At 40.2% G+C, this 12,424-nt stretch overlaps 1 protein-coding gene across 4 annotated transcripts in view; it reads right to left on the reverse strand.

Annotated features, from left to right (window-relative positions):
• Positions 1 to 12,424, reverse strand: part of gria4a (glutamate receptor, ionotropic, AMPA 4a) — a 121,497-nt gene that overhangs the window by 15,095 nt on the left and 93,978 nt on the right. For all 4 annotated transcript variants that reach the window (XM_026193618.1, XM_026193617.1, XM_026193621.1 and 1 more), the window contains exon 14: positions 2,787 to 2,985. In XM_026193618.1, the coding sequence (XP_026049403.1) occupies positions 2,787 to 2,985 (199 nt within the window). The remainder of the gene's footprint in view (positions 1 to 2,786; positions 2,986 to 12,424) is intronic.

Consider the following 12,424-nt stretch of genomic DNA (forward strand, 5'->3'; position numbering starts at 1 on the left):
CTGGGGATCTTGTCAGAACTGATGGAATTATGAATGCATTGAAGTATTTTCAGATCTTGATCCACCGTGCTGTACTAGCTGGAAAGCGTCTGATTGACATCACAATGATCCCAAACACACTGTCAATGCAGTAAAAGCACACCTGGATATCGGTCATGGATTGGTCTCCCCAGAGCCTGGACCTCAACATCCATGAAGCGGTGTGGGATCGTCTTGTGTGGTCATACCAGATATTGGCTTTTGAGCTTATTATAATTGTACAAACTCTGTTGCACATATTTCAGTAAATAAATTCACCAGTTTCTTAGCAAAATACGAAGAAATGAAAGGTGGCTTAAGACGTCTGCACAGTATTGTAAATAAACTCTATTATATTTTTTTATAATGTGTACTGTATACATCCTACATATGTCTGTGGTCTTGTAATTCTGCACATCGGTCTGTGTGTATATATGTGAAATGATTTGTTTGCTTGTGTGTGTGAACTGCGTGTACTCAAGAGTGAAAATAACAAGCAGAGGAGTCAAACTGTCATCCTCCACCAGCGCACTGCTTCTTTCTTCTCTTTCACTCCTGGTGATAAAGTGTTATTCTGTCGCTCTTCGAGCAACAAGCCAGGGCCTCAGCCACTGAAACCAGCACCCGGGGAATGATATGTGTGTGTATCAGTGTGCTGCTAGTGCGTGACGGACACCTATCCCATAATAATGTCACACACATCAAAAGGCTCCGCCTCTCTTCATTCAACCCTCTTTCTCTTCATTTTTCTCCTTCCATTTCTTCCTCTGTCTGCCAAAGTCTATCACAGTTTCTCACCCCCCTCCTGTACACCTCCAGCCCATCTATCCAAGCCCCCACCTATCAAAGAAAGTGAGACCGAGAGACGCCGATAATAAACGCGCGTGTACAAAGCGCCGTCTAGCCTTGGAGGGATGGATGTGTGACAATAAGGTGTGACTCTTTCCAGATTCTTTAACAATGAGCGTAGCTGTGAAAGAGGAAAATGGATGCTGCAAGTCACCTTCAGGCATGCACAATATGGAAATGCTTTTAAACTTACATGGACGCACGTACCGTGTTTCTGCGCGTTACAAAACGCCACTCAAACTTGCTTACACATATAAGACACATGCATATGTTGCTTTATGTGCACACGATATTGTATGTACACATCCACGGTCACACAAACACACTTGCATGCACACACAAGATAATTAATGGTGGTGGCGAATCCCCCTCAGCTGTGGGAGAGTAAATTGCTTTTTCACCCTCCACAGATTTCAGCCTGCTCGTTATGTTGATGATGCCAGAGCGACTAACAGAAGCACAAACTGCCTGCTACATTCTCCCCCCTTTCCTCCTTTGTCTCCAGACACAAATACCAGTGCACACATTCCTACAGAGCAGAACTGTTTATATACACATAACATGCACAGGAACAAAAACAAATCTTAATAATTGTGTGAAGCAAAAGGGAAAGAAAAAAAAAAATAGGATTGTGTGCATGTTCATGTGTGTCAACTATTAGCACTGACTGGAAGCCACATAGGTGAAGAGGTCAAAGGGTGAAGGTGTAATTGGGGCTTCTTTACCCCACTCTGCTATTCTTTCCACTTTCTTTTCATAGCAGCATATTCTATCCCACCGGTTATCCTTGACTTTACTTACCTTACTGCCTACTTTTATAATCATTATGGTTTTATTCCTTTATTTTGATTAACTGCTGAGGACTGTGGTAAAAAAAACATCTTTTCACTGTAATCAACATTGCGTTTGAGAAAATCCAGCACAGATCTTTTGTTTTCTCATGTCCGGTATAATCTTTTTAAATCTTACTGTGGGCTTTGATCAGGTTTTACACGCAAACTAACTGGAAACAGAAAGTCATCTCAGCTTACCATCACGTTTCAAGTCTCTCTCAAGTCGAGATCAGTACACGAAAGATCCTTTAATTTCGATTTTCTAGAATGTTGTAGATTGGTTTTCAAGTATGTGCTGCTTGAATTAGCCTAGGTAACCGAGGCACACTCATTATTCCCTACTAGCATACAAGTGATTAAAGTTCTGCCACTAAAGTATTTTCTGAACAATGTAATATTTTAAATAGTCATCTCTGTAAATTTGAATCTGCACCCAGTTGTCAGTTTATTAGCTATACCTTACTAATACCAGGTTGGACCCTCTTTTGCCTTCAAAAATGCTTTAATTCTTCGTGGCATCGATTCAACAAAGTGCTGAAAACTTTGATCTATACTGACGTGATAGCATCACACAGTTGCTGCTTTGTTGGGTGCACACCAATCAATCCCACAGGTGTTAGATTTAGATCTGATGATTGTGGAGGTTATTTTCAAGAAACCAGTTTGAGATGATCTGAAAAAATATCTCCCTCACTATTACACCACCACCACTGTTGATTCCATGATGGATCAGACCATTTTTCAATCTCTATTGTCCTATTTGGTGAGTCCATGTGAATTGTAGCCTCAGTTCCTCCTGCTCTTAGCTGACAGGAACAGCCTTATGTTGCAGTAGCTTCAAGTCTGGATATGTTGTGCACTGCACAGCTTGTCTGGTACAAACAGCAATGACACATTTAAAATCACTTAAATCACCTTTTCCACGCATTATGATGGCCTGTGTGGACTTCAGGAGCCTGTCCTGACCATCTCTACATATCTAAATGCACTGAAATGTTGCCATGTGATTGGCTGATTGCATATTTCCATTAACCTGAAAAGGCTCAAGCAATCAAATAAAATGAACAGTGGGCGTTGAGTTCATACCCTGAAGAATTCTTTAGTGGAGCCTGAGTCCAGCGTCCCATAGGCTATCTCTGTCTGTTTGGCCAAGTCCTCTGCACTCTCTATCGGTGAAACCATCCTCTCCACAGTGAGGAATGCAGCCAAGTTGGCTGTGTAAGAGGAGATGATGATAAGAGTAAAGAACCACCACACACCTCCAACAATACGTCCAGATAGAGACCTGCAGAGAAGAGAGTGGGGAGTGAGGTAGGGAGAAAAAACAGGGAAAGAAGAGTGAGGTGTAAGAAAGGGAAAGATAAAGTCAATTTTTTTTTTACAAAGTGGCCAAGATGGCAAGATTAGGGAGATGAAAGAAAGCAAACACAGACGAGAAATCAGCAGATGGATGAAACGGAGATGGTTAAGGTAAAGACGACAGTGAAGGGATTAAAAAACGAGAGAGAGAAAGAAACACAATTACCGTTGCAGAGATATGCAACACAGAAAACTGTAGCTTCACAAAGCGTTCTGTGTGCATGACAAAACTGACAGTACCGCCAAAGTAATTGTCTTTCAACCTGAAAACCAATTCAGCACTAACAGCAACCGAGGCTACATGAAACAGATAGCAATCGGGGCAAGCCAGCATCTCTCTCATCCTCTTTCCTTCTTTTCCTTTTCTCCATGCTTACGCTGTTTATCTCCCAATTGTGAGCAGGAGCATCAAAGTAAGTGGCAATTCATTTTTTTTTTTTTGCATGAACTTGTTTTCACTGAGTAAAAGGAAGGAAAGCAAGTGAGAGTGAACCTATTAGAGAAAGTCAGCGAAAAATACATGAAGGCCACATGATGTTTCCTTTTAAGTACCGCAGTCAGTAAAAGACCTTGAAATTCTAATGGGCAGAAACAGCAACAAGGAAAATAATAATACAGAAAAAAATAAAAAAAAACAACTTCACTTCAAAGGAGTGAGAAACAAAGTGAAAATATTACTGGGCATACACTACAAGACATTCAGAAAGAAAGAAAAAATGCAGAAAATGACTGATAAAAGACCTGATAAATAACTTGAGCATGAAAGCAAATCATCAATTCTAATTCATCGCTTTTGCTTTTAAGAAGCACTTTAATATTATTATTTTTTTGGTAAAATTACACCAAAAAGAAATAAAACAACTGAAAGGTGCTATGATGAACTCCTGATTCAGGTGATCTGTGATCCGTTGTTATCATAAAAACACTGATTATAGCCACTTAAACCTCGGGCGATAATCAGATCCTCTTGCATACAATCAGACAATGTGTTCCGATATTTACCGGACAGCCTGGTGATACCAACACTCTGATGTGAGAGCGGCGGCAGACAAATTATTTTTAGTCGGGTTTATTTGTAAGAAGTGTGAGCGGAAGAGAAAACGAGGAGCGAGAAAGTGGAGAGACGCATTGACGCATGACTCGGCATAAATTGTCACCTTTTGGAGCAACTCTGCATTATGCTGCTCTTCAAAATCCATCGCACCTCTTAATCCACACACACGCAAACACACACAGACTTGATAGTGTTTGTCCTTGAGGCCTTGATCTGTTTGCTTGAAATAATGAACCTGGCATACACCGTGATGGATTCTCAGACGAAACTGTTGTTAGATATATTTTTATACTTATTAGGATACAACAGAAACTTTCTGTTTTTTTAACCATGTGACACTTTGATGTAATGTTTGTCTTTGAGCCCAGAAAAGGAAATATGCCGGTGACAGAGATTAGGAGGATGAAGAGGATGGCATGTTCAGAAGTTTCATAGATTTCACAGGATTTCTGTTAGTGGCCAAAAACGCAGAGGTGATCTGACTGGTTAGCTGGTGAACAATACCTTATTAATTCAACCTTGTGGAGTGACTCTGGGTGAGTGGAAAAAGAAAGTGGTATAAAAGAAAAAATGACCGTGTAAGGAATCTGTTGAAGTTTAAGTTGCACCTTATTGATCACTGGGGAAATTTTGTCCTCTGTAACTGACCCATTATAATCACTGAGTGGCATTTGGCAGAGTGCACTGCTTATTTCCTTGGCTAGTGCTTCAGGCAGGACCGGTGACAAGAGAAGTGGCGTAAAACTTTACTGCAGTTCTGCATATCTTGTATTCATAAGCATTACATAAACTTTTAATAACCAATATACGCTCTAATGTATTTTTAAGGAGCATTTATTAATTCATTTGACAGCTCCTCTTGGGGCAACCGCAGGTGCTGGTATGAGCAGATACTGAATGACAATACACTGCAGCAAAACACATCTCTAACATAAAATATACGGGTTCCTCAAATTTATTACATCAAATTAAAGGCTCCGGCCTACAGCTTTCATAAATTAACACTGTTGATAATAACAAAAATTATTTTTGCAACGTATACGCAGGCTCTTTAATAGAAATTTTAAGCTAAAATATAACTACTGTTGTTTTCCAACAATTTTCAGATTTAATATAACCTAAACCACGTTCTTGCCCTAAAGTAGTGCAAACAGCCACAGATGCAAAAGAGAAGAAGTAAAATAGTAATTGCCAAACATAGGATACAAACTGAAAATCGTCTGTTTGATATGTGTCTAAATCACTACCTCCTTCATTGAAAATGGACTCTTTATACCAGTTAAACTGACTTGTTTTCTGGGAGTGTAATTTCTCTTGCTGCTTCTGACCTGTAGAGGCACTAGACCAGCATGTAAGCAAGCACTCTTGCTTTTTTTTTTAAAGCAGATGTTAGTAGCATTCCTAATAACATGCAATCTTACTGTAGCAAACAAAATCTCTTTTTTTGTCCACCAACTCCTCCTACACGATCAGGAGTTGAGGAATCAAGACAATCGGGCACACTGGTTCATCACAGCCCACTGAAGGTTCTTATCAATATCACATGTTATGGCATCATCGTGTGATCTAGCAATCACCTAACAGTGATCTAAAACCACAGTCTAAACCAGGGGTGGGCAATTCCAGGCCTCGAGGGCCGGTGTCCTGCAGGTTTTAAATCTCACCTTGGGTCAACACACCCGAATCAAATGATTCGTTCGTTACCAGGCCTCTGGAGAACTTCAGGACATGTTGAGGAGCTAATTTAGCCATTTAAATCAGCTGTGTTGGATCAAGGACACATCTAAAACCTGCAGGGACACCGGCCCTCGAGGCCTGGAGTTGCCCACCCCTGGTCTAAACAGTACTACAGTATGAACATGTACTAGGACCTAAAATGCATGTGTCATTAGATGAGAGAGGAATAAGGTACGATGAGGACATATTTCTTCTTCTTTTTGCATTAGAATTGTCATCTTAAACTAAACACTGCATCCATCAACGCCAAGCAGCATTTTCAGCTGTAGTTGTTGACAGATGAATTTCCGAGGTCCATTATTTTATCAGCAGAATGCTCAATTCGAGCATTCAATCATTTTTCTAATTAATTTTATTTACATTAAACCCGTGAGGTTCTTTGAATAAATCATCCTCAGTGTTCATGAATCTAAAATGATCACATCTGATTCATTTTATTTCTAGATTAAAGGTTTCATAGGGGGGGGAAACAGAATGTTGGACCACAGTGCAGGACAGCCAGCAAAGTTAATCTGACATTATAGTAGAGTCTAATTTACTAATTTTTTTTTCACTTTAATACCTTAACTTTGGCGTGTCATTTGCTGGGCTGAGACTGGGCTAGCATCTGCTGCAAACAATCTCCCTTTGTTCTGTTTACATTCAGACTAAACTTGATCTTAGCGAGGATTTTCTTTTTTTTAAATGATAAAACCCGGCAATACAGTGAAGAGCCAGGGAAAGATGGGCTTCCCCATTTAAATAAGGCTCAGCGTTTAATGAAGTCCTACAAATCTGTAACATAAAGCAAAGTCGTTAAACCTCACAGTAAAGCTTCTCACACTAATTACAATACACTGGGAAGAGACACAGATTGTGCAGCCTTTCAGTGTGTTTAAGGCTGATTTACAATTATAGCTACTCCCATGCACAGTTTTCCTCTTGCTGAATGGGCTGTTAATACAGATGTGACAATGACAGAAACACTGTAAAAGTTAAACGGCTCACTGAGTCTGCACATGCGCTTTGGCACATTCTTTTATGCTATGTTGGGGGCGAGGTTACTGCTTTTATTCTGAAAATGAACTAAAAATGGTTCTGTATCTCAGGCAGCTTGATAGAAAACCATCCTATTGGAGAACACGTTTGCCCTCTGGCACTTGATTTAGATGGAATCGTGTGTGACAATATGTGCAAGCAGGCATGTGTACAAATGTGCTTTCATGTGGACGTGTGGATGAATTCAGCTGTTCTCAGAGTGCATGCCAGTACACTCGGCTGATCTTTGACAGCAGTGTCTTTGATTCTTTTCGCGTCTGTGTGAGAGATGCTGCCTGTGTGTGCGGTTTCACGGTGTTGGTATGCAACAGGCGAGTCATTCTATAGCTGGTCATGTATCATCTATGATAGCCAACAGATTGCCTCCCCAATCCAGTGTGTGAAAGATTAATGGCATGCTGTTCGTCTTCACTCCCTCTCACACGGACTCACACTGTCACCCGCAAACACTCGAATCCTTCTGAGCTATGCAATTTGTTTAGCATCCAATACATCTGGATTTCATCGCCTGACAGAAGAGACTGCAATTTTGAGCTTCAGGTGTGCCCATAATATCTAGAGTGTGTTTTTATTTTTACTCCCATAAGACCAATTGAAGATCAGTGTCAGGCAGATCAGTTGAAAACTATAATCAATTACTCATTAAATGTTATTTCAGCAACAATTACAACAAGTCACCTCACTTGACTTCACTTTGATCAGTCAACATCAAAGATTCCTTTAAACACCTCCAAACCATCTAAAGCAAAGCTGTCTTCAAGTTACGGGAGGAAGCGAGACCAGTTTCATCAAATATCAAGTCTGCTGGCAGTGTGACTGATGTTTTAAGAAAGTGAAGCTTAAATGTTTGCTTTTGGCACAATAAAAGACAGAAAGGCTGAATAATGCAGGTGGGAGGCATAATATAATACAACCTTTCTCTTCTTTGTCTCTTCTTGCTTTCATCTTTTTCCGGGAACGACTAGAGGTGTGACATAAAGTAAATCGGCAAAATGATTGAAACGGGCTCAAAGACGCCACAGCAGATGAAGGCAGAATAAAGGGCATCAAGGCGAACATGAAAAAAAAAAAATCAAATTAATCGATTAAACAGTAGGTGCTGCAGGCAGGTAATGAACGGCATAATAGGAGACAATAAGAGGAACTATAAAAGTGAAGCAGAAAAGATCTGAGCTGCTTAGAGAGAGGAGCCTTGAAAAGACTGTTCATAAAATAAAAAGGATTACTTGTGAAATTCATAAACACGTCGTCTGTCAGCGTGACTGGGTTCTAATCAGTGACCTTGAGACTAATCATTAATTACTCAGTAGGCTTCGGTGTCCCAGTGCAGTTAGTTAGTCATGCCATTAGCTGGATCTGTTGCTACCATTAACTATTCAACACACCCACAGCCATTTGCTCAATGCACATGACACTCACAAACACACATTTATACGCAGCCACACACACTCAAGCGCACAACTGCCCAGACAGCAGCAGACACACTCGCACAGCCCCCCTCAATACACGTACACACAAGAGACGGAAGCTGTAATTTCATATGCTTATTGACAGAGACAGATCTAATCCCTGTGAGATGTTCACTGGCGATCCCTTTACCTCTTTCTTGCTTCCCTGCAGTCCCTCTTGGTCTTTCTTATTCTGAGAACAGACATTTCCACCATGATTTAATCTCTTTCTTTTATTTTTTTTAAGTCCCGCACTATCACCTAACCATCCATCACTTTGTTGCCACCCTTTATGTTATGACCAAGCCAATCGCCATCATCAGAAACCCAAAAGCCCGGGCTAAAAGATGACAGGCGGGTGGGGCTAATGCCCTATCAAGGTCACTCTGACAAGGTGTTTGAGGGTGTATAAATATGTTCATGGCAGCCATTACCTTGTGCTTGACTGGAAAGGTGAAAGAAACACAAGTCGGTGCGTCGGTTGCGTGGGATGCTCAGATAAAGTAGTCAGTAGTGTCATAAACATGTAGACACGCCACCACACACGTGCACAGCAGTTTCCATTATATAAATGCCAACTACAAAAGTGAGCATCAAAGAAAAAAAGAGGTAGGGAGGCCATAGGTGGACAGATAGATAGAGAGAAAGAGAGAAAGAAAGAAAGAAGAGAGCTGAATAGGAGCGTTGTTACACTGTGTCTCCTAGACTGCAGAGATGACTGCAGCACAGAGAGAGGGACCCACGCTGAATACCAATGGACTTACTATGGCAGCTCACTACAACATACACAGTCAATACACAGAGTATACGGAGTCAAACAACCAGTATCGACACATGGGTACAGATGTTCATAAATGTAATAAGACAAAACATAATGCGGGGCAGGAGAGATGCATAGTTCACCAAGCAAAAAAAAGAAACCATGCACTTGTAACAACCAACGAGGCAAACTGCAAAGCAGATGAACACAGACTGAAATGAACATATAGAAGAAACAGGAACGCATTCAACCAGTCAGAAAGAATATTTCTTCCTGCAGCGGCTGCCTCTTTTCCTTTATTCCCAACTCCACAGTAAATGTCAGCCTCGATATTCCGATCCCCGCTGACTGGCCAGGGACAATACAACTGGAAAGATGGAGGAAAGTGAGGATAAAGCCTGAGCAAAAAAATAGGCGTCCCATCGTCAGAGTAGACATATGGATGATGAAAAACGATGGAAAACAATAAAGAAATTAGATTCTTCAAAGACTTCAGCAAAATAATTTGCAGAGAAAATAAAGTAACTGTAGACATAACAGAATGAAGTACAGCATGTAAAGTCTGAAAGAAGACGTAGCTCCAGCAATGCTACCATAGTGTTTTTACCTACAGTGGACAATACTCAAAATTGAACTTTCTTCAGTTTGTCTGGTTGTTTTCAATTCATCATTTTTACATAACATATTTATCTGGAGCCACTGTGTCACAGAGAGGGTTACTTGCCCAAAGAAGTCATAAAGCTTAAAAAATAATGCATATATACATACTTTTTCAAATTTTGTTTATATACAGTCTCTTTGCCCATATGGAAAAGATATATATAAATCTTATAAAGTTTGTATCTGTCTTGTGTGAAACTTGTATGAAAAGCATATAAGTGTGAAAACAGATATAAGATCCCTTGAAAAATTATATAATGAAACTGGCCTGCTCCAGTAAAACAATGTGTGAAAGTAATGCGAAAGTGGCCACTTTCATGAGTAAATCACATATAAGTTTTTACTATTTCTTTTCCGTATGGGTGGATTTGATCTCTCGTACAAACATTGCAAGAAATTCTGTTATGTTTGCCTTTATTATCATTTAGTTCATTTTGTTGTTTTTTGATATGGTTGAACAGCTAATAGAGGGAATGTGATACTGCATATAGATATCACGGTAACATACGCATAAGACATCCTTAAATTTGTAATAAAAGTAAAAGATTATTGGATATTTTCAATACAAGGAAACTTGAAGGCATCTCGGCAAAAAAAAAAAGGGGGGGGGGGTTACAGTCTGTGTTATGATAATACATAAATACCTTGTCTTCACTGTAGCTGTAGCACATTTCTGCTGTCAGGTGTGACTTGAGTTAGCATTATGATTCTGCCTGCTTGCAAAGGTGAACAAGGGAATGTGAGATTAAAGGAAATGAACTGAGGAGAAAGAAAAGTGATATGACATTATGATATGCAGGACACGTCTCCTTTTCTAAGGACATGATCTAGTATTTCTGCAGAGCACAGTGTCAAAGAGGCTCATCCATCACATGATTTTATGGCAAAAAGCCTGGTCGCCGGGCTTATTTCATTTTTTCATCAATGAGTCTGATGACTAATAAACTCTTTGACCGTGATTTCATGTGGAATAATGCTACTACATGAACACAACCTAAATTTAAAAGCTTTATAGTCACAGACACTGCTATCTAGCCAAATTGGCACATTAAAAACAGTAAAATTTGGCTTCATTCAGCGTGGCTCCCAATGACAAAAGAAATACTGGGAGAAAGATACGGGAGAGCACGTTAGAGCCACATGAAGAGAGATTAAGAGGGACAATAGCAAATTTCTCCTCCCCTTACTGAGACTCCTTTGCTATAATCAGCAGCCTTAGTGTTTGCTGTAAGAAAGGGGTGTGATGCTAATCACGGTGCAGGGATGCATGGTTTAGCACGAGATGCATAGGTTGGGCAAAAGATTGGGAAGACTGTAAAAGGTTTTTGATTATAAATAATCTCACCCATAACGCTAAAAGTCACTTTAAGCCCTTAACACCCACTGGCCAAAATATGAGTCCATTGAAAATTCTGCTGCTGTATTTTGAATGACATTGGTCCAATCTGAATGACATTTGCCAAACCGCAAAGCCTCATGATTCAGAGAAGTTAAGTCTTTTACAGACACCATTGCTCTTATTTGTAAGCATGCAGCAATACATTGTCTCCCTTGACTCACTATATATAGCACGCTGTTTTCAGCAAGAGCCCATATAAAGCACCACATATATGGACAAAGCCATTGGGAACATTGAGTGCTATCTATTTAAACATGTGTGGTCAAGAGTTAATATACTTTTGTTTTCATTTGTGCTTCCATCATTAACCTCGCGCCTGTTCACTGAATGCTTTCACCTCTCCTTGGCCTCTTCTTTCTTATTAGAAAACACCAGGTATGTCCCCATATTGTCAATATTACAATTAAGAGATATGCATCTCCAAAGCTCATTTCTGTGTAAAAAAACAGGGGGTTGAAAACCAAATGCCATCAGAGTGGAGAAACACAGCAAATGTACCCGTCCTTGTGTATCCTGTGAGACTAAAATGTTGATACAGTGTAAATCAAAGTGCATTTACTTCATCAACTGTAACTGTAGGAGGTGCTACTATGAGGAAAAATCTTAAGCCTAAATTGCCAAGATTTGTTTGAAAAATCCATAAGATAAACTAAACACATTTCTTACTGTAAGAATATAATCTGGCATTTGCGGCCGCTGTAATCCTGGCCTATGGAGACGTTGTGCTATATTGGAAGTGACAGGCTGTAGTGATTTATGTGACGAACACTGGCTTCATGTTAAGTATCACATTATTGATATGACAGCTGTAGCTTATACTCAGGACCTGCAAGTGACAGAAAGGTCTACATGTGTGTGTTGGACTGTTGTGAAACTGTACGCTGGCTGTTTTGTTCTTTTACATGCGTGTGTATAAGGAAAGCAAAGTCTGTAAAGTGTCTGTTTATTCGTGTGCACAACTTGTATGACCGTGCATCTCTGAGTGGTTGTGCGCGCAGCCGATGTGAGTGTTTTCCATTTTGTGTGCTAAGGCTAGAATTGGCCTGTCAGTCACAGTAAAGTGGGGAGAAGAAGGAGACGACATGTGTCGGGAAGTGGAGAGAGAAAAGGAGAGCGTATGAAAGAGATGGATGCGAGAGCACAAGAGAAGGGCAGAGGAGCAAAAGAGGAGGAGGATGAAAGTGAAGTTTGGGGGGATGAAAAGAAACTTTTGTTCTTTTTTTGAAAGAGAAATGCAAATGGAGATGCAGCACAAATGTCTGAGCGATT

This window comes from Astatotilapia calliptera, chromosome 14 (genome assembly GCF_900246225.1).
Source record: "Astatotilapia calliptera chromosome 14, fAstCal1.2, whole genome shotgun sequence".
Classification (NCBI taxonomy): Eukaryota; Metazoa; Chordata; class Actinopteri; order Cichliformes; family Cichlidae; genus Astatotilapia; species Astatotilapia calliptera.